The sequence below is a fragment of the Aspergillus udagawae genome (assembly GCF_001078395.1).
Source record: "Aspergillus udagawae IFM 46973 DNA, scaffold_3, whole genome shotgun sequence".
Classification (NCBI taxonomy): Eukaryota; Fungi; Ascomycota; class Eurotiomycetes; order Eurotiales; family Aspergillaceae; genus Aspergillus; species Aspergillus udagawae.
In genome coordinates this window covers 960,206-981,330 of record NW_025091266.1, presented here as the reverse complement: position 1 = coordinate 981,330, position 21,125 = coordinate 960,206, and the positions used below count along the sequence as shown (strand labels likewise).

Here is a 21,125-nt window from a genome sequence, read left to right as displayed (position 1 = left end):
AGCATGGAAGACCCGATTGCTCCCCAACGGGAAGATGTTGGGGGGGTGCCTACGCGGCGCTGTGCCACGGGTATAGGAAAGACAGATTACATAGGCGTATCACCGTTACCTGGCAAATGCTATAAGCTCGACCTTCCACAGGGTTTCTTCTTTTACAGATAATTCCACAATAATTGGCATCCAAGATGTCCGACATCAGAGCGTGCTTTCCCGATCGCCCTCAATTCTTAGGGTTCATGAAACCCTGTCGCGTGGAAGGAGATGTATGCCAATTGGAAGTGTATGGTGAGATTCCCAAGGAGATTGATGGAGTCTTCTATCGGGTAATGCCCGATCCTCAACTGCCTCCCTTCGTTGAAAATGATCCCGTAAGGAACCTGCCTCCCCAGGCTTTCATCCAACTGACAAGAGACAGTGGTTCAACGGGGACGGAAATGTCGCAGCCTTCCGCATCCAAGACGGCCGAGCATCCTTCCGGCAACGGTACGTGCGAACGGAGAAGTTCGTGCGAGAGCGCGAGGCTCAACGGGCATTGCTCGGTTAGTGATCAGCCGGCTTCCGCAAGAACAAACGAACCCATCAAAAGCTGACAGTCTCGGCCAGGTAAATACCGAAATAAGTTTACCGATGCGGTGGAGTTCAAAGTCCGCAGCACCGCCAACACCAATGTGGTCTTCTTCAACGGGCAGCTGCTGGCCCTAAAAGAGGATTCTCCCCCTTACGCCATGGACCCCGTCACGCTGGAGACCAAGTGGCTCTATGACTTCGAGGGCCAGCTGCCCAGTCTCACCTTCACCGCGCATCCAAAGTTTGATCCGGTCACGGGTGAGATGGTTTGTTTCGGATACGAAGCGCGGGGGGATGGGACACCCGACGTATGCTACTACTGTGTCTCGCCCACCGGCCAATTCACGGAGGTGGTCTGGCTGGTCGCGCCGGTGGTGGCCATGATCCATGACTTTGCCGTGACGGATAACTGGGTAAGTGAACCTGTTTCTCGGAAAAAAGGGGTAGAATGTCAGGCTAATGCCAGCCGCAGGTCATCTTCCCGATCATACCGCAGGTGTGTGACATTGAACGCATGAAACAAGGAGGAGAACACTGGCAATGGAGCCCCGGGACCCCGCTCTACTTGGGGGTCATGCCACGACGGGGCGCCAAAGCCGAAGATGTGAAGGTACCTATGCCGGTCACTTTCTTCCGCTCTATCTGGGTAACGACAAACTAACCCCGATGCAGTGGTTCCAATATAAGAATTCCTTCCCAGGACACACGGCCAACGCCTACGAGGATGAAAAAGGCCATCTAGTGATCGACCTGGGCTTAAGTGAGAAGAACGTGTTCTTCTGGTGGCCCGATGCAGAGGGAAGCGCACCCGAGCCCAGCTCAATTCTCTCCCAGCTGGTCCGATTCACCCTCGATCCCCAGACCGAGGATCTCGCCCTTCCGGAACCTAAAGTCCTGCAACAGGGCAACTCGGAGTTCTACCGGATCGATGACCGGTTCGCTACCCATCCCTATCGCCACTGCTACTTCGATCTGATGGACCCGCAGCTGGGTACTGATTTCGAACGGATTGGACCCAAGCTCGGGGGTGGTTTCCCCTTGTACAATTCCTTGGCCCACTTCGACAACGCCACGGGGCAAACGGAGGTCTACTTCCCGGGAACTACCCATCTGGTCCAAGAGCCCGTCTTTATCCCGCGGAAGGACTCGACCACGGAGGGAGATGGGTATGTTCTGGCGCTGGTCAATAACTATGAGACTATGGCCAGCGAGCTCCATCTGCTGGACACGCGAGACTTCACCCGCGCGCAGGCCAAGATTTTGCTTCCGATCCGCTTGCGCCAGGGTCTACATGGTAGCTGGGTGGATGGCAGAGATGTCCGGCCACAGACAGAGTGATTGTGATAGAATCAGCGGTCCTCAGTGCCGTTCGCTCGAAGGAATCGAAATATTCAAAATGATATATTATCCTCCTTTCTCTTGTTAATAACAAATCATCGTCTGACAATCCCCATAGAACTCTAAGATCGCGTCGCGCCTGCTGGTCAGCTTGCTCACTAACGAGCGATACGTTCCTAAAGCTCCCGACCTCATGAGATGCCTCTACGCAAATCCGGACACAGTAACAACGAATCCGGTAAGGCCAACTAACATGCAAAGCCCTAAAGTAATAATGAGGGTAGTTGAATATAGGCAAACTGTTGCTAGCAAGGAAAGGAGGCTTCTTGTAGAAGACACCAATTGACAGTGTCAAATATAAGTGTACTTGAACGAGACGATTGTAGCCTTTGTTTCCAAGAAAGAGCAAAGAACAGTGTTGCTGTTTCAGAACCTTCCTTGACCGTTCATAATCGAGACTGAAGATGCGGTCGATCATGATATAGCCTACCAACGTTCCAACGCTGGTGCGTGCGTGATATTTGTAAACAAGTCATCCAACATGAATTCTCCACATTCAATGCCAAAGGACGAAAAGTTAAAGCCCGGCGTGGCGCTGCTCATGGCAGTACCAGTCGGGTCCTCCGCTGTATAATCTGATTAGCGTCATCGTTTCCACTGGGGTGCACGGAATCCCTTACGCTGTAAACGGAGGGCAGAGATCAACTGCTCAAGATAGTACCTGCAGCGGTCCACCATCCGATTGCCCGTATCTAGTCGATACAGAGTTGCGACAGCGCGGCCAGGATAGAGCTGGATATTGGCGGGCTGGTGCACCGGGGAATCTTGAGCCGACTGCCTTGTGCGCTGCACCCAAGTGGCCCCTATAATGACCAGTGCCGCATTGAAGGCTATCCCCCAAGCCAAGAAAGTATGAGCCACCAGCAAACCAGGATGGAAGCGAAGAGGAAGGGCAGCTTACTATAGTATAGGGAGTACCACCACGCCCCTAGAAGATCGCGCTGCCACCCTGTCGCAGAGACCAGCTCGTGGATTATGTCGATAATACCCATGGCCGATTCAACGCACTTGTTCATGCTACTATAGCCGATCTCATTCAGAATCCGCTCTTGGCCAGGCTCCAGACCGGACGCCAGGCTCGCGTCGAGAAACTTCACCAGGATGGGCCGATGCAGCAGGATCTGGGTGTGGAGATATCGCAGGGTGAGGATAACCCGAAACTTCAGGGAGAACGGCCGCGGCTGGTTCTCCGACTGCTTGATTTCCTCGCGCAGCCCCTGCAGCGTTAATTGACGAAGGCTCTCCGGAAGTGCCATGACCCACGAGAACAGCTGATTCTCGATGGACAGCACCTGGCCCACCGTTTCTCCAACCGACAGTCCAGGGCCACAGCCCAGATTTTGGCCGTAAACCTGGTCAATGATGGTACCCATTTGCTTGTACAGGGTTCTGGTCAGGGTTAGTCGATGTACGCAGTCGAACTGGGGGAGGTGTGGGGGCCAACTGACATGGTGCTATTAAAGAACTGGATGCTGTGACGGATGGTCTTGTCATCCACGAACGGTTGGCCCTGGCCGACACTATCGACGACGGGGAGGTCCAGCTGAACATAACTGTCGGGGATCGCGGGCGGTCGTCCGAAGGTCATGCTTAAGGTTCTAGGGAGCTGTTTAGTCGGGAATCATACCCAACGCAAGCACGGAGGGGGCGCATACCGATCCAGTACCACGCAACCAAACCATGTTCGTTTTCGTATCTCGCGCTCAAGGGGGGAGAACGCCTGGGAGGCATCTTTTGAATGTAGCCCGAGCTGCAGCGCGGCCTTGACGGCGAGTCCGTGCACGGTCCACGCCTGGACAGATTTTTGCGTCCCTTGGAGATACTGGCCCATGAGCAGGAGATACTGCACTAGGGAAAGGTCAGTTGCTACTACGCCAAGGTTGGCGAACAAGGTGCATCAACCCACCAACTTCCAGAGTTGTCCCTCGTAGCATTTCGCCCCGGCACAGGTTCAGTGCCTGCCGATAGTAGACGGTTGACTCTTTGATCCGCGTTTCCGCCGGCGCATGGCCGGACACGGCGGTCACCTTGGCCATGGCCAGCATGATGCTCAGCAAGCCTAACCAAGTTCGGCGGACTTTCTTGGAATTGTTCTTGAATTCGTCATATGTCTCAAGAAAGGTCGGGGGGTGGATGTACGGGAACAGCAATCCCGTATCGTAAAAATACCGGCGGATCAGCTGTAATGTCTCCTCGGACGACGGCAAGGTGGGATTCGTCACGAGCCCGGGCCGCCCAGCCGTGGGCGTATGGCCCGACAACGGCGATGGCGGGCGGGTGGCGCTGACGAAGCCGCCATCATAGGTAATTTGATCGATCCGGGGCGTGTTGATTTCATTTTGGTTGCTTTCGCGGTGCGATACCGCGCGGGACAGGTGCCGCAGAAAGGCGATGTTCGAGGATGGGCCTGCAGCAGTTCCCTGTTAGCCTGAGCGTTGGACGGAGGGGAGACGAATCGCCTTCACCGAAATACCCGCAGTCCTCCTCATCCGCGAAGGTTACCGCGCCCATGGCGTCAATGGGATCCTCGGGTCCTGCCAGGTCGGCCAGGGGCTCATGGCAGGGATCCAGTTGACCTGCGCTCGGCGGGCTTCTCCTGGTCATTTGCGCCGCCAGTCCCGACAGCTCCGATCGCATGGTGGTGAGGTTTTCCTCGAGCGACTTCACCCGGGACTCTAGATCTTTGAGGTAGCTTAGAACCGATTAGCGTACCCACACGGCAGCAACAAAATCGGGATGTTTCCGGGGCTCACTCTTTCTGCACGATCACATTTGTGGCGGTGACTGGCGGGGTATAGACACATTCGAACCCTAAGTCTTTGCACATGCCACACTGGGGCCGGGTGCCATCACACTACAGACAACAGCGATCAGTGGGAGGGCGCCTCTTTGCTGCACGGCGGACCTCGAATGCCCTACCTACCCTGGACTTTCGCGAGCGACATACATCGCAAGCCAGGGCCACACGGCGTCGTTTGCCTGGTGGCCCTTGGAGAGAGAGTTGATCGGACGGCGGCTCCATGAGGGTGGCCTTGATACTTGCCTGTGGCTCAGCTTCTGCTCAGCGTCTGCTGTAGCTGTCTCTACCGGGCCCGTGCAAGGGGAAGGAATGGAACTGGGACGGGGAACGGGGTCCGGGGGATGGGGGGGATTTGGGAAGACGGGTGAGCCGGCAAACGGGGAAAGTCCGGAACCTGTACCTCCGCTGAGTAAGCTCGGAACTAATCTGGCTAACCGAATCTGGTGTACCCCAATGTGCACTGGATTGAATCTAGGGAAGCCCTAATCCAACCTGCAACTTAATGGATTAAGCATACCCAGTCCGCATGGATATGGGATAACCCATGGAGTGCATGTAACTTAGGCCTCGTCAAACTGATGAGCTTATCTTTACTTATCTGGGCTCAAATAGAGGTATATTTCTCTATATATAGGTAGAGAATAGTCCTATCTGCGTATATATATACAGAATAGAATATCAGGTTCACTAAGAAAATAATATCAAATATCATACCATTAAACAAAATATATAGATATCCTAGTGGTATGCCTAGAATATTAGAAATCAAGATGGCAATTAGAATACTACGGGTCGCCTGACTAGGTATCTACTTATGGATATCTCCATTGCTTCATAAGCTGCAGTCCAAACTGCATGGATACAAGGGTGAGTTAGATAGCTATGGATCAACCCATAGGATATATCCCACCCGCAACCAGACTACTCTGACAAAGTAAGTTCATTAGTTAACCATTCCCAGGTGAGAAATTGCACATTACACAACTAAAGGTAACGAACTGCATCAGAGTGCCCCCCTCCTTCTTCAGTCGGAGATTAGTTTCTCGGTATCATCCTCTGCCGACCGATAGAAGCCCAGCGCCGTGATCATCGGCTTATCGTCGAAGCGGTAGAGATAGACCGTCTCGCCCGCCTCAGCAAAATGCTGGTAGGCATGCCAGGAGGGCACACAGAAGGTGTCTCCCGCCTTCCATTCCAGCGTTTGGCCTCCGACTTCCGAGCGACCCTTGCCGGTGATGACATGATAAACGGCGGACAGGGTGTCTTGCCGGCGCGGGGACGACGTGCTCGCATTCAGCCTCTCTGCGCAGCCGCCCAGCACACGACTAACTGATCATTCCCCCTTCCGTTAGTCCCAACCATGTGGAAGGGCGGCAGGGCGTCGGGGAGCGCTTACCTTCTCGGCCATCGGCTTTCAGATAGCGCTGTGTAGCCCAATTGCCCTCCGTCTCATCCAACCGAGCCTTCATCTGGTCCCAGGGAAAGACAATGGAAGAGGCAGACGTGTCGACATCCTCGGCCGGGTAGCGAGGCTCGCTAAAGTGCTCGACAAAATGGACCGGGAAGTGTCGGAAGTTGGGCAGATCCAGGCCGTCCAGCCAGATCATCGGGCCGCTGCCATCCTTACCATGGTCATGATAGTTCCAAGTAGGCGTCAGGATCACATCTCCCTTTTGCATGTGAATGCGTCTGCCATGCACCGCCGTAAAGCCCCCATGGCCCTCGATGATATAGCGCATTGCAAACGCGGTGTGTCGGTGCGCTGGGGCGGTCTCATTCGGCATGACTAGTTGCAGGCCAGCGTAGAGGGTATCGGTGGTGTACGGGGCATCTACTCGGTTGGTGGGGGGAATGTCACTAACAAGTCTAGAGAGCCACCGGCCAACCAATCCTAAAAGGGCATACCTCGAGCCGGGTTCACAAGCATCAGGACTCTCCGTTCCGCCTGCTTTTCGGTGACCAGGTGACCGGCACGCAGCAGGTTGGGGCGGATGCTGTCATACTTCCACACAAAGGGGACGGCGGTGGGGTTCGGCCCCGGGGGGTTGAGTCTCGTCATCTGGGTCCAAAGGGGCAGGGTCTTGCTGTCCTCAAGATCTTGCAGCAATTGCGCCGCGCTGTCCGCGCTCTGAGGAGGCGTGTCGATCATGGAAGGAGCCATCGCGAGGGTGACGAACGGTGTATTGGTATAGTTAGTGTCTCGCAGAATCATAGAATCCGACAACGTTCAATTATGGCTCCTCCGAGTTTATCACTGAGCGTTCGCTTCATAACTTATCCTTGTGAGGGACCCGAATGATGAAGTGCCTGTCGGGCATAGAACGGGTAGGGGCAATGTGGCGGGGAGAGGTCGGCTCGGCCTCCAGCCCGAACCCACCCCTTAAACCAGTACCTCATAGTTATAAGAGGCTACCTAGAGTTCAACTCCAGCACGGGCCACATCACCAAGTTATACGATACAGGAACGTCTCCTGTCAATATAGATTTCTACCATGGTTTCTAGAGAAGGGCCAGGTGCGGCTCCTAACCACCGACCACTCATGGTCAGTGCGATGGCAATCAATCGACATGGCATGATCATCCATTCTGACTACCGCAATTGAGAACAGATGCCAACCTACCCCAGTAACTGCCTCCAGTTTGCGAAGACGCTGGAGGGAGTCCCTGCCAGTTCCCCCAAGCCCACTGTCGCACCGGTGGGATTGAACATCCTTCTTGTCGGAGCAGGTATCGGAGGGCTGGCCACGGCCATTGCTCTCACGCAAGCAGGCCACAAGGTCACCATCTACGAGCAGACGGCCGTGCTGGGGGAAGTGGGTGCGGGGATTCAAATCCCGTCCAACTCGACCCGCATCTTGTTTGAGCTCGGGCTAGAGCCCTATCTGAAGCCTTACGTCACCTCGCCAGAGTCTATCTCCTTCCGTCGATGGCAGAATGGGACGGTGATTGGAAAGACCAGGCTGCTTCCGGACTTCATAGATAATTTCCACGCGCCTTATTACGTGATCCATAGGGCGGACTTCCACTCGGCGTTGTGTCGGAAAGCCCAGGATATGGGTATTGAAATCCAGTTGGGGGCAAGAGTCAACAATTACGATCCGGTGCTGGGTAGCATAACCCTCGAAGACGGCACAACTCACACGGGAGACCTGGTCGTTGCAGCGGACGGTACGTCCCCTTGTTCCCTTTCTCTGACCGCGTGAGCTGAGAGGATGGCAGGCATCAAGTCTGTGGCTCGGAAGGTGGTCCTTGATGGCGAGGAGATGCCTTTCCAAAAGCCCGGCTTCGCTGCGTATCGGGCGGTCGTCGACGTGAACCGGATGCGAAATGACCCCCAAGTGTCCTGGATTCTGGAACGACCGGCACTGAATATTTGGTAGGGTGTCTTCACTTGCATCTCCGCCTAGAAAATGCTCTTTTGCTCACGCTAGACCACAGGATCGGCGACTCGAGACACGTCATGACCTATACGATTGGGGCGGGCAAAGCCTTCAACATGGTGCTCTCGCACCCGGATACCTCCGACCCGGCCACGTGGGACGTGCAGACGGCCCTGCAGGATATGAAGGCCGAGTTCCAGGGATGGGACCCTGTGTGAGTCTTCTCATGCATGTCTATACGATGTCCCCTTGCTCACGTGTATACACAGCCTCACCAAGATCATTGGGATGGTGGAGAAGACGATCAAGTGGCCCTTGATGAGCGGCTCCTTGCTCACTCGCTGGACGAGGGGCAAGTTGGTCATTCTGGGCGATGCGGCTCATGCAATGTTGCCGTATATGTCGCAGGGTAAGATGTACGTCCCCTCTGGGGTGAACCCCCGTTGACTGGTCCGTGATAGGCGCGGCGATGGCCGTGGAAGACGGCGTGGCTCTGGCGCGCTCCTTATCCCACATACAGTCCCCGGAGCAGCTGTCCAAGGCATTAGCCATTTTCGAGAAAGTGCGGGTCGTACGGGCGGGCCAGATGCAGGAGGCCAGTCTGCTCAATGGCCAGCTGTGGCATTTTGCGGATGGGCCCTTGCAGGAGGCGCGCGATGCGGCCATGGCGCGGGAAGTGGAGGGTCTCCCCTTCAGTCACAGTCCAAATCAATGGAGTGATCCGGCCACGCAGATGTGGTGTTATGGCTACGAAGCTGAGCGCGAGATTGACCGGGCATGGACGCAGAGGGAGGGAGTTGCTGAAAGAGCAGAGAGTCGATACCGTACCATGTTATGACGTATCCTGTTCAGCCGAATCCCGCAATGTAAGGAATTTAGCAGACTGGGTTTTTATCCCATACTGAACGAATAGATTTACCGAAGAGATATAAAGATAGACTTGGAGTATATAAGATGTGAAATGCAGCTTTGCAACTCTATTAGGGGTCAAGTGTAGTGACTCAATCAGACCAGTAGAATAGCTCTCGAAAGGGACCTACAATTATCGTCAGCTACTTTTTGGCTTGAACTTCATAGTGCCGGTGTTCACTTGATGAGTCATGTGTCATGTCACGTCTTTGAGAGAGATGCAATTAAATGTTTATATCGACATCGATGCGGTACTACACAGAGCCCGCGGGGTATGATCCGCTGATTCCCCGGCATGGGGTCTCGGCTCCACTTGACGATCTGGGAACTAATTCTGTATCTCCGAGTTATGGCCTCTTCATTGCCGTTCTGCAGCCTGCTTGCTGGTCTTCCCCCACATCGGAACTGCGCCAGTGTGGCTATAATTCCGTGTAGCACCCCAATGAATTAGGGTAAATCAATCGCTCGATAAGCCTTGCACTCCTCACAGACCCCGAACATGTCGAGCATTCCCCTCATTATTGATGGACGAGATGTCCTGTCGCCTCTTCAAGGCACCGTCGTCAACGCGTATGCCCAGGGCCCCGTCGTCTACCAAGGCGCGACCAAGGAACTGGCCTTGCAAGCCGCGCAGTCCAGCGCGCAGGCGTTTGCCACTTGGTCCAAAACCACCCCGATAGAGCGCCGGACCTTGCTATTCAAGTTAGCCGAGGTATGCAAACCCGAACCCGGAACATCATTTCAGGGGCGCTCACTCATCGATGCGACCAGGTTCTGCGCAGTCGAGCCGAGGAAGTCAAGCGCCTGTGCGATAGAGAGATCCATTGCGGCCCCGTGTGGGCAGAAATCATCACCAACGACGCTATCGGCCTGATCGAGGAGTATGGCGCCCTCACCACCAGTACAGCCACGGGCTCACTGCCCTTTATCCAACACGGTCATGGTTTGGTCCTTACAGAACCGCTCGGAGTAGTCCTCGGAATCGCTCCCTGGAACGCTCCCATAATCCTGGGCCTCCGTGCCGTGGTGGCTCCTATCGCCGCAGGGAATGTCGCGATCCTGAAGGCAAGCCGCTGCCCCCCGAACGATGCAGACCGCGAGATCGTCTCTGACTAACCATTGTAGGGATCCGAATTGAGTCCCCAAACCCACTACCTCATCGCTTCGCTGTTTCGGGAAGCTGGGTTTCCCCCTGGCGTGCTGAACTTCCTTCTGCATCGACCGGAGGACGCGCCGGCTATTTTCGATGTGCTCATCAACCACCCCGCCATCAAGAAATGCAACTTCACCGGATCGACGCAGGTCGGGCGTATCATCGCCTCGCAGGCCGCCCTAGCCCTCAAGCCCGTGTTGTTAGAACTGGGTGGCAAGAACTTCACTGTGGTGCTCGATGACGCCGACTTGGATCTTGCGGCCCGAGAGATCACCAAAGGCGCCTTTCTCAATGTAAGCCCCACGATAAGACTTGGCCCTCTGTGGGGACGCAGAGCTAACATTGGTGCAGAACGGTCAAATCTGCATGTCGACCGACAAGGTCCTGGTCACGACCGCCGTGGCTCCGGCTCTCGAAGCCAAGATTCTGGCCATCCTGCATGATATTGAGACCACCTCGGTACTCATCTCCCCGGCAGCCAAAGACAAAGTGGAGATGCTCGTAACCGACGCGCGCGATAAGGGCGCTCAAATTCATACACCTCCCAGGGCCAACGACGCCTCGCCGCGGAGCTTCCCTCCCACCGTGGTGACGGGGTTGACGCCTGAGATGAAGCTGTACGAGATCGAGTCCTTTGGTCCGGTGGTCGGCATCGTGGCAGTCGAGACGGAAGAACAGATTATCGCCATTATCGAGGCGGCTAAGTACGGGTTGTCGAGCTCAATAATTTCTCGGAATCATTACCGCGCCCTCGAGCTGGCTGACTCTATCAAGGCGGGTGCGGTCCACATTAATTCCATGACCGTGCATGACGAGCCAACTCTGCCTCACGGAGGGTATGGCGATAGCGGTTGGGGTCGGTTTGGCGCTCGCTGGGGGTTGGAGGAGTTCGTCCAGGCTAAAGTCGTCACCCTGCATCCGTAGGGTCGACCGGAGTGAACACTGGCTGGATCGCATTGGGATCAATTAACCCCTCTTGCTCCAAGTTCCGTAGTGCCCGATAGTAAGATGGGAATACTAAGGCCAGATTAAATTTTGCTGTGTGGGTTAAGATTAAATAAATAGCATAAACTGCAGAGTATGCCGTCACCAACCATGCAATTGAGCAGTGGATGAGTGCCCGCCAATGTCTCAAATCACCGGTACAATTAGGCCTTAGATGCGGAAATCAACGATTGTGTTGTTCTCGCCACGGCCAGCGGGCGATTTAATGCTGCCAACAGACATTGCCATCTGTTTACTCACAGAGAGCGTCTTGAATATAATGGCCACTTTTCCAAGTAGTCTCTTCACACGAGCGAGTCGCGTGGCTCCGTTACAAGGCGTGATACCAATCCTCCCGTCTAGCTCACTCCAAAGCACATCGATCTGTCTGGCTGATAGCAAACCTACTGTACCCCCCTCAGGCGTCTCACTGATACCTAGAGCACGTTCCATCCCCTCCAATCGGTGGACAGTGACGTTACAGAAGAGTAGACCCTGCAGGCATGGGTTTTCTATGGGCAACCCTCCAAAGGTGATGCCTGGGATAGTGGCGATAGGGTCAATGGCGAGTCGCGCGAGTCGGGCAGTGAGGTGCTCAAGAAACAGCTCGTAGAGAGAAATGAGCTGGCTAAAGATACTTGTGATGGTCAGGGAGAGAGGCCCTAGCAAGGGTTGCGCGGCGGCGAAGGGGTAGGTCAAAGAAAAGGCGGCGGTCGGATTATGGCGGTTATCATGGGGGGATTGCGACGGCAGTGTGAACGGATTTTGTGAGCTGCGGAGCCGCTTCAGTATCTGCAAGAACTCTTCCGATGTGTTCAACATAAACTCGGCCAAGGTGGAATTGTGAATAAACAAGGGGCTTTCTTGGTAGAGGATGCTATTCAAGTCTAGAATCGCCTTGTTCCTTTCAGTGGCTGTGATGCGGATGTGTAAGTCGAGGTTCATCTTGGAAAGTTTGGCTATGGCGTCTGAGCTTTCAATATCGCCCGCTGCATTGCCTCGTCCCAGTCCTGTCAGAGTATCTGGAGCGCTGTTAATGCTAATAGCTGCCGGATTGACCAAATGAGCACCTATGTCTGTGAAGTCGAAGGTCGAGTCGAGGTTGGGCAAGAGAAAGTCGCGATCAAAGGTATGGCCAACATTCCCTGTCAGCGAGTCATGATAAAACGAAGGCATTCCATTGGTCGGCCATGTTGGGGCCAGAAAGAATGCATCATCTGCCGCTGTCACCCGAGATGGTGCTGGTATTGGCATGGCTGCTGGAGACACTAATCGGCTGACTCCGGGCCGTTCATGGACCTCTAGGAGCGAAGGGGTCCCCTGGAATGTTCCATTAGGGTTAAGCTGGCTCTGCCGCTCCAATATTTTACTTGGAGACGCTTTCAAGCTTGGTCTTGACTTTTGTCCTGGCGTTTTGGGCGGATCATGGGCAGAAACCGCTGCTCTCTTCGGCCTCCCAACTTTCCTCTGTTGTCCGATAGTACACTCTGCACCAAGCATCGTACACCGTGCACATTTAGCGGCATTTTCTTGTAAGCGCGTACATCGCGACTTATGTTTCCTGCAGAGCTCGCAAGAGAAGCGCCTCTGGGATGGATGGATGGACGTGGCCCCCATGATGGTCTGGCCAACAGGCTCATAAAGTTTAATACGAAGATCAATGATGCCAAGGGCGTCGAGATGGGAAGGGCAAGGGCGAGGCTCAAGCCAGTGTGACGATAATTTCTGGCGGGCCTTGATTAAAATGTCCGGCGGAGGGTTTTTGTTTTTCAGAGAAGGCTGATAAATATCCTTTTTTCTTGTCAGAGGGTTTCGGATGTTAAGAAATGACCGAACGGCGGTGGTCCAGGCCGGGCCAGTACTTAATGTTGTGGGTATGGGGTAATCTACGGCACACGATCAGTAATCATTCCGGTCACGGTATGAGTCGGCGTTCGGGCTCAAGATTCTGCGAACCGACTCGTGGGCCTTTGGATTAGCTTTATCAATTGGCCAACTAGCTCCTGGGAGGGGCTTAACTAATGCAAGGGGCGCCATATCAGAAACTCGGTTTCAACGCTACGGAGTGGCGATAATCTTAATTAGCCCCATCGCCAATCAAACGCCATACCGGAGGGTTTAATGTTGAGTAAACCATAATTCGGATTTTTCGACTAAGGAGGGTTTCCTAGCTGCTTAGAAGAGCACGGAACGAGATCTTGCACGCAACCATGAATGCAGGGTTTCAAACAAGCAATGGAGCGTATCCAACGCCATGGATGCGCTCGTTTGGGCTGCTTCTATATACTGGTGTATGCCTCTCTGAGCTTTACACTGGATTTTACTCTCTTACGCATTTCATAACGTCCCGGTTTTCGACCACCTCTTCCCAGGTTCACAATGAACGCCAGTTCGACATCCGTGGACACAGAGTCCACCACCGCTGACGAAGCACTGCACGCAGCGGAGGACAAGACGGAAAATGTACCCACCTTCCGTACCAGGACGACATGGCACATGGCACCAGAAGTGCACAAAATGAGGGAGCGAGATGAAGCAGGTGGTGAGAAGCCCAGGAAGCTCGGCGTGACCTGGGAGAATCTTACTGTCAAAGGCGTCGGCAGTAACGCCACGTTCAACGAAAATGTACTCTCTCAGTTTTTCCCCTTCCATAGGGGTAGCAAAGGTGCCCAGCAGAAGACCATCATTGAAGATTCATATGGATGTGTTAAGCCAGGAGAGATGCTGCTTGTGCTTGGACGTCCTGGCGCCGGCTGCACGACGCTGCTGAACGTCCTCGCTAACAATCGGCTTGGCTACGAGGAAGTCACTGGAGACATCCACTATGGAAACATGTCTGCCGAGGAGGCCAAACAATATCGTGGCCAGATCATCATGAACACGGAAGAGGAAATCTTTTTTCCAACTCTGTCTGTCGAGGACACCATTGACTTCGCCGCTCGCATGAAGGTTCCTTATCACCTGCCCCCTGGGATCGAGTCCCATGAGGAATATGTCCAGTCCTACAAAGAATTTCTCCTGCGATCAGTGGGAATATCCCATACCGCGAAGACGAAGGTGGGAGACGCTTTTATCAGGGGCGTCTCGGGAGGGGAGAGGAAACGTGTGTCCATTCTTGAATGCCTGACCACCCGCGCCAGCGTCTTTTGCTGGGACAACTCGACGAGAGGTCTCGACGCCAGCACAGCACTCGAGTGGATCAAGGCAATCAGGGTGATGACCGACGTGCTCGGGCTCACTACGATTGTTACACTCTATCAGGCGGGCAACGGCATCTACGAGCATTTCGACAAGGTGCTTGTCCTCGACGAGGGCAAGCAAATCTTCTATGGGCCTCAGCAAGATGCTGTCCCGTTCATGGAAGGCCTCGGCTTTATGAGGGACTCCGGTTCCAATAGAGCAGATTTCCTGACAGGCGTGACAGTTCCTACCGAGCGTCTTATTGCTCCGGGATACGAAGATAAGTTCCCACGTACCGCTGGTGAGATCCTGGCCGCATACAAACGTTCGAGCATCCAGCCCAAGATGCTGGAAGAGTGTCGAAGCTACCCAGTAAGCGAGGAAGCCGCGGAGAACACGTCTGTCTTCAAGGAAATGGTCTCTCGTGAGAAGCACAGGGGTGTGTCTGAGACGTCACCCGTCACCACTGGTTTGATTACCCAAGTGAAGGCCGCCGTTGTCAGACAGTACCAACTTATGTGGGGTGACAAGTCGACAATCTTCATGAAGCAAGGCGCCACAGTCATCCAGGCTCTCCTCGGCGGTTCTCTCTTCTATTCTGCTCCCGATAATTCGGTCGGTCTTTTTCTCAAGGGCGGTGCCCTCTTCTTCTCCATACTGTACAACGCACTCATCGCCCTATCCGAAGTGACCGACTCTTTCACGGGCAGGCCCATTCTAGCTAAGCACCGCTCCTTCGCACTGTACCACCCAGCGGCTATCTGCATTGCCCAAATCGCTGCAGACTTGCCCATACTATTATTCCAAGTAACGCACTTCGGCCTTGTCCTCTACTTCATGGTCGGCCTGAAGGCCACGGCTGGGGCCTTTTTCACTTACTTGGCCACTAACTTCATGACCGCCTTGGCGATGACGAGTTTCTTCCGCTTCGTCGGCGCCGCATTCCCTACTTTCGACGCGGCGACCAAAGTCTCGGGTCTTTCAATCGTGGCCTTATTTGTCTACATGGGCTACATGATTATCAAGCCCCAGATGCATCCGTGGTTGAGTTGGATCTTTTGGATCAACCCCATGGCCTATGGGTTCGAAGCTCTGCTTGGAAACGAATTTCATGGACAAGAAATACCCTGTTACGGTCCTAACCTTATTCCAAATGGCCCTGGCTACATTGCCGGCGAGGGTGGGCAATCATGTGCTGGTGTTATTGGCGCAGCACCTGGTACGACCAGTTTTACAGGCGATGCATATCTCGCAGCCATGTCCTTTAGCCATGGCCATGTCTGGCGCAACTTCGGCATAAACTGCGCCTGGTGGTTGCTCTTCGTTGCGCTCACTATATTTTTCACCTCCAGGTGGAAGCTGCTGGGAGAAGGTGGCCGCCAACTCCTGATTCCTCGGGAGCAACAGCACAGGTCCAAGCATCTTCTGCAGTCGGGGGACGAGGAAGCGCAAGCTACAGAGAAGTCCGCAGTCAACCACGGATCTGATACGTCAAGCGGCAACCCTGGAAATAGCCTCCTCCGCAACCGGAGCATATTCACCTGGAAAAACTTGACGTATACGGTCAAAACCTCTGAGGGTGACCGCGTTCTTCTTGATAACGTACAGGGTTACGTCAAACCAGGCATGCTTGGGGCGTTAATGGGTTCCTCTGGCGCTGGAAAGACGACTCTTCTTGACGTCCTCGCACAACGAAAGACGTCTGGTACTATCCATGGATCTGTCTTAGTCGATGGACGCCCTCTCCCCATTTCCTTCCAACGCTCGGCCGGCTATGTCGAACAGTTAGATGTCCACGAGCCTTTGGCGACCGTTCGCGAGGCTCTGGAATTCTCGGCCCTCTTGCGGCAATCTCGTGATACACCCACCGAAGAAAAGTTGCGATATGTGGACACCATCATCGATCTTTTGGAATTACATGACCTCGAACACACTCTGGTTGGTCGCCCAGGGAGCGGTCTCTCAGTGGAACAGCGTAAGCGTCTTACTATTGCCGTCGAGCTAGTCGCAAAGCCGAGTATCCTGTAAGTTGTGACCTCCGGCAAATTACTGTGGCTTCAGGCAACTTACTGACGTTGTGGGGACAGCATTTTTCTGGATGAACCGACCTCAGGGCTCGACGGCCAGGCCGCCTACAATACTGTTCGTTTCCTTCGCAAGCTTACAGAAGCCGGACAAGCCGTCCTGGTCACTATCCATCAGCCATCTGCTCAACTGTTTGCGCAATTCGATAAACTACTATTGCTGGCTGCGGGCGGAAAAACCGTGTATTTTGGAGATATCGGCCAGAATGCGAACACCGTTAAGGAATACTTCGGCCGCTATGGAGCCCCTTGCCCACCTGAAGCAAATCCAGCGGAGCATATTATTGATGTGGTGACAGGGATAGGAGGTGATGGTCAAGATTGGAACCAGATCTGGCTGCAGTCTCCGGAACATGACAAACTGTCCAAGGAACTAGATACCATGATTGCAGAAGCTGTCGCTCAGCCCCCAGCCGTCAACGATGACGGACATGAATTTGCAGCTTCGCTGTGGACGCAAACGAAGCTTGTGACGCACCGCATGAACATCTCGCTCTTCCGGAACATTGAATACCTTGACAATAAATTCGCGATGCATATCAGCCTGGCGCTATTGAACGGCTTTACCTTCTGGATGATCGGAGATGCCCTTACAGATCTGCAGCAGAACCTCTTTACCGTCTTCAACTTTATTTTTGTTGCGCCTGGTGTCATTTCCCAGCTCCAGCCTCTCTTCATAGACCGTCGTGATATCTATGAGGCCCGGGAGAAGAAGAGCAAGATGTACCACTGGGCTCCCTTCGTTACCGGCCTCATCGTCTCGGAATTTCCCTACTTGCTTGTTTGCGCATTGCTGTATTATGTCTGCTGGTACTTCACTTGCGGCCTTCCAACCTCACCAGACCACGCTGGCAGTGTCTTCTTTGTTGTGGTAAGCCTCCACCCACTCTCCTTTTTATGGATACAACAGCTTACAGTTTTCCCAGGTAATGTACGAGTGTCTTTACACTGGTATTGGACAAATGATTGCTGCGTATACCCCTAACGCCGTCTTCGCATCACTCGTCAATCCTCTGGTCATCACAACTCTTGTCTCATTCTGTGGCGTTATGATTCCATACAGCCAAATTGTGCCGTTCTGGAGATATTGGTAAGCTGAATTTGCATTGTATTTGACTAGTCTAGTTCTGAGCGCTTTCTAACTTCCGTCATCTACAGGATGTACTATATCGACCCCTTCAACTACCTTATGAGCTCCCTGCTGGTCTTCACGACCTGGGACAAGCCGGTTCAGTGTAAGCCCGAGGAACTAGCTGTATTTGCCCCGGCTCCAAATCAGACTTGTGGCGAATACCTTGACATCTACCTCCGCGGCATGGGGGCGGGCGCGAATCTTCTCAACCCGGGCGACACCACTGACTGTCGTGTGTGCCAATACACCCAAGGTAGCGATTACCTCCGCACACTCAACCTAGCAGAAGAATCTTATGGATGGAGGAACGCGGGCATTGTTGTTGTCTTCGTGGTTGGTATCTACGGGCTAGTGTTCCTCATGATGAAACTCAGGACCAAAGCCACCAAGAAGGCCGAGTCCTAGAGGGGCCACTCTCAGAAAAGGGAGCGTTTTGGTAGACTTCTCACTTCTACTACCTTCGGCATCTCTTTCCAATCTTCTGCTCTTTATTTTTCCATCGTTTTCGGCAAGTTTATTCTCAAATCACTTTTATAAGTTTGCCAGCAGTACGAACTATCCGTTACTTTGAATGGGACTGGAGGAGAATGGAGGAGAATAGACTTGCTTTCTTTTACCTGTCTTTGTTGCAATTAACGTAATCCACGGCCGAGCGGCGAATACGACCGAAGTGCGAATTTTTGCCGCAAATCATCCTATCTTTGAAGTTTTTCAACCACCAGTGTCATTAATTAGACTATCTACTAGTTGAATAGATAGCTATTTATTAGGGCAACTTCTTCTAGTATGTCCAATAGTCCAACATCCACTACAGGTTGGCGGAGCGCGCTGACGAGACATAGGTGTAGGCTCATCAATCTGGCTATTACCCTCTGTATCAAGCTGCTGAACGCGATTTTGGCCTTCTTGTACAGATAAAAGGACATCATTCCCTACTATAGCACGCCTTCTTACCCTTTTCTTTACCTTCCGCTCATTTTCAGCACGTAGGACCTTGATTTCTTCTTGGAGAAGAAGATTCATATTCATTGCCATCTGTGCGGCCTTTTCCAGATGCTGAATATGAGCCATTAGACTGCTAGATAGCTTCCGTTTTTGGATGCTTCTCTGTATAGTGCGGACCTTGTGATCAAGCTGGCGAGGATTCTGAGGAGTCTGAAAGGCAGAAGAGATAGAGCCTTCAGCAAGTGGTGGTGTTGGTGTACGAAGTTGAAAAGTGATCTTTCCGAGGACCTGCTCTTCATTTAATGGCTTTAGACCAGCTCCTGTAAAGCCATTACATATATTTGCTTGGTTAAACACCTTATCTCGTGCTGGTGGATATAGATGCAGGAAATCTTCCTTATTAATGTGGTTATTTCTAGCAACCATCATTCCTTCCACTAGTTTTCCGTATGAGCGTTTAAGCGGCCCGAAAACCCCAACATCTAGGGGTTGGAGAAGATGAGAAGTATGTGGTGGCATGCAGAGACAGATGATTGCATTCTCCTTGCAGAATGTATCAAATTCTGGTGTTAAATGGCTAGAATGGCCGTCAAGGATAAGCAACCGCTTTGCACCAGTTAAATATCGCCTAGAATAAGGCTCAAACACAACTTTTAACCAGTGGAGGCCAATCTCATCTGTCATCCAGCCATTCTGACTAGTTGCAATTAACCAGTCTTGAAGAAGCTTAGGTTCCTGATACCAAGCAGCCTGGTGTTCTTTTCCCTTCAAGATAACCACTGGTGGTATAGAAGTCCCTTTAGAACTGATACATTCAATGATTGTAACCCATTCGCGGTTCCCTTGGATAACTGTACGTGGTCTCTCACTGCGTTCTACTGCAGTAATAACCTTAGATGTTGTACAGAGTCCCATTGCAAAGCCAGTTTCGTCAAAGTTCCAGATATCATCTTCATGTATGCCGTGTTCTTGAATAGCTTTGCGTACAGTCTCAAACCACTGTCTGATAACCTTAGGATCCTCCTGTTTTGCCCTCTGGTATGTAATCCTTCGATTGTATCTTGTATGTAGTTCAGGGCGACGTTTTGTAAAGGAATAAGCCCAGTTTACTCCAAGGACTGCTGTTGAATCTTATGTACGTTCACGGAGCAAAATCTGTGCCATTCCACGCAGGAATTCTGGCCGAATTGAGAAGCCTCGCTTATCTGCATCCAATAGTCGCTTAACAAGAGACTCTTCTTCAGTAGCTGTTAATTTGTGGCTATTTGCACGTGTTTCTGTTCGTGGTTTGACTCCAGATAGCCGCTTGCGAAGGGAGGATTCAGGGACACCAAATATCTGGGCAGCCTTTAGTTTTGACTTGACTTTTTGCTGTTTCCATGCAGTAATAGCCATCTGCATACGGGCTTCCTTAGATAGAGGCATATTTATATATAAAGTAAAGAAAATGACGCGTTGAAAATGGTTGAGTTGAATATTTTGGTGGTTGCGGGGAAAATTCGCACTTCGGTCGTATTCGCCGCTCGGCCGTGGATTACGTTACTTTGTTTAATAGACCTTGTCCAGATAGATATAATTCTATTAATGTTAATTTGGATTTTCCTTAAATCTCTTCTCGCGAAATTGTTTTGCTCTCTCGAGGAAGAAAAGCACAGAATTTTCCATCTGCTAGCCTATGCTGATTTACACGCTTGGTGAGTGATTTATTGAGGTTGTATGACTTCATACTACCTTATGTAGTTTAATTATGAAAGTAGCCTTTGGCCGTCTTTAGACCAGCCTTTATTAATTAGTTAATTATCCGAACCTGTTAAGTGGAGTGTATCACTAATCATTTTTGCAGCAATTAAACTCAGCGTAATGTATACGTAAGTAGTTAAGTTACTATTTGCAGTCATTCTCATAAATTCTGACTAGAAATTCAACAGATATTTTCCAGCCCCACTGCCATGGTCTTCGTGAAAATGTCTTATTGAGCTGGTTGTCTTTAGATGAAGGCGGTTGTCGATGGCCTATTATATATTATAAGACATGAATATATACAGTACTCTTATAAAGTATGTTTCACTTATCTATGCACAATCATTTTATTGCATTGGGAGTCAACTTCAGTACAATCAGATTAGACGGCTATTTACTATGATGAGTAGTATTAAACTCAACATCATTATGAGCGCCTTGTTTTAGTACTACAGCGACCTCCAAAAGAATCTTGGGACTCTGGAGTTCAGTAAGATGCAATGAATGGATTATAATTTGGCTTCCTTGTGAGTAATTAGCTTAATATCCCCTTGTCTCCTATGTGGGAGACGGCAATGGGCTTCATCTATTACTCTGCGATAGCAAGTTCACCTGTATGAAAAATACATGAACATTCTACGGAAATTCTGCTTGAGATGCATGTGGGCCAGACCACCAGACTCAATGGATGTTATGATAATCAAATTAGTTAATGCCACTAGCTTACTCAGGTTCGCCGTACTTTTAGTTGCGTCTATCATGAGTGTAGGGCCGTGCGAAATAATATGAAAGCAAAAGGAAACAGCAAATCGATTCCACTTCTAAGTACACTGTAGACCAATATATCAGTCGG

General features: G+C 52.1%; 7 protein-coding genes across 7 annotated transcripts; 4 read left to right on the top strand and 3 right to left on the bottom strand.

Annotated features, from left to right (window-relative positions):
• Nucleotides 1–185: 185 nt before the first annotated feature.
• On the top strand, nt 186–1,905 carry Aud_004198 (carotenoid oxygenase family protein; the record flags this gene model as incomplete). Its single annotated transcript, XM_043289138.1, has 5 exons — nt 186–368; nt 416–539; nt 604–980; nt 1,040–1,177; nt 1,240–1,905. The coding sequence occupies 5 exons, from the start codon at nt 186–188 to the stop codon at nt 1,903–1,905; spliced, it is 1,488 nt and encodes a 495-aa protein (XP_043145073.1).
• Nucleotides 1,906–2,391: 486 nt separating this feature from the next.
• Aud_004197 (putative C6 transcription factor) lies at nt 2,392–4,987 on the bottom strand (the record flags this gene model as incomplete). The annotated part of the gene is made up of 9 exons (XM_043289137.1): nt 2,392–2,531; nt 2,586–2,795; nt 2,867–3,354; nt 3,414–3,563; nt 3,621–3,813; nt 3,872–4,372; nt 4,431–4,657; nt 4,719–4,819; nt 4,889–4,987. 9 exons carry the CDS (start codon nt 4,985–4,987, stop codon nt 2,392–2,394), a joined length of 2,109 nt encoding a protein of 702 aa, XP_043145072.1.
• An 802-nt stretch (nt 4,988–5,789) lies between these two features.
• Aud_004196 (cupin domain-containing protein) lies at nt 5,790–6,926 on the bottom strand (the record flags this gene model as incomplete). The annotated part of the gene is made up of 3 exons (XM_043289136.1): nt 5,790–6,094; nt 6,162–6,596; nt 6,671–6,926. 3 exons carry the CDS (start codon nt 6,924–6,926, stop codon nt 5,790–5,792), a joined length of 996 nt encoding a protein of 331 aa, XP_043145071.1.
• Nucleotides 6,927–7,257: 331 nt separating this feature from the next.
• Aud_004195 (putative salicylate hydroxylase) lies at nt 7,258–8,983 on the top strand (the record flags this gene model as incomplete). Its single annotated transcript, XM_043289135.1, has 6 exons — nt 7,258–7,308; nt 7,375–7,933; nt 7,985–8,141; nt 8,204–8,359; nt 8,415–8,554; nt 8,607–8,983. The coding sequence occupies 6 exons, from the start codon at nt 7,258–7,260 to the stop codon at nt 8,981–8,983; spliced, it is 1,440 nt and encodes a 479-aa protein (XP_043145070.1).
• Nucleotides 8,984–9,553: 570 nt separating this feature from the next.
• On the top strand, nt 9,554–11,131 carry Aud_004194 (putative aldehyde dehydrogenase; the record flags this gene model as incomplete). The annotated part of the gene is made up of 4 exons (XM_043289134.1): nt 9,554–9,766; nt 9,826–10,158; nt 10,180–10,500; nt 10,559–11,131. The coding sequence occupies 4 exons, from the start codon at nt 9,554–9,556 to the stop codon at nt 11,129–11,131; spliced, it is 1,440 nt and encodes a 479-aa protein (XP_043145069.1).
• Nucleotides 11,132–11,362: 231 nt separating this feature from the next.
• Aud_004193 (uncharacterized protein) lies at nt 11,363–12,445 on the bottom strand (the record flags this gene model as incomplete). Its single annotated transcript, XM_043289133.1, has 1 exon — nt 11,363–12,445. The coding sequence occupies one exon, from the start codon at nt 12,443–12,445 to the stop codon at nt 11,363–11,365; it is 1,083 nt and encodes a 360-aa protein (XP_043145068.1).
• Nucleotides 12,446–13,570: 1,125 nt separating this feature from the next.
• Aud_004192 (uncharacterized protein) lies at nt 13,571–17,992 on the top strand (the record flags this gene model as incomplete). The annotated part of the gene is made up of 4 exons (XM_043289132.1): nt 13,571–16,395; nt 16,459–17,326; nt 17,382–17,545; nt 17,614–17,992. 4 exons carry the CDS (start codon nt 13,571–13,573, stop codon nt 17,990–17,992), a joined length of 4,236 nt encoding a protein of 1,411 aa, XP_043145067.1.
• Between the last annotated feature and the right edge of the window lie 3,133 nt (nt 17,993–21,125).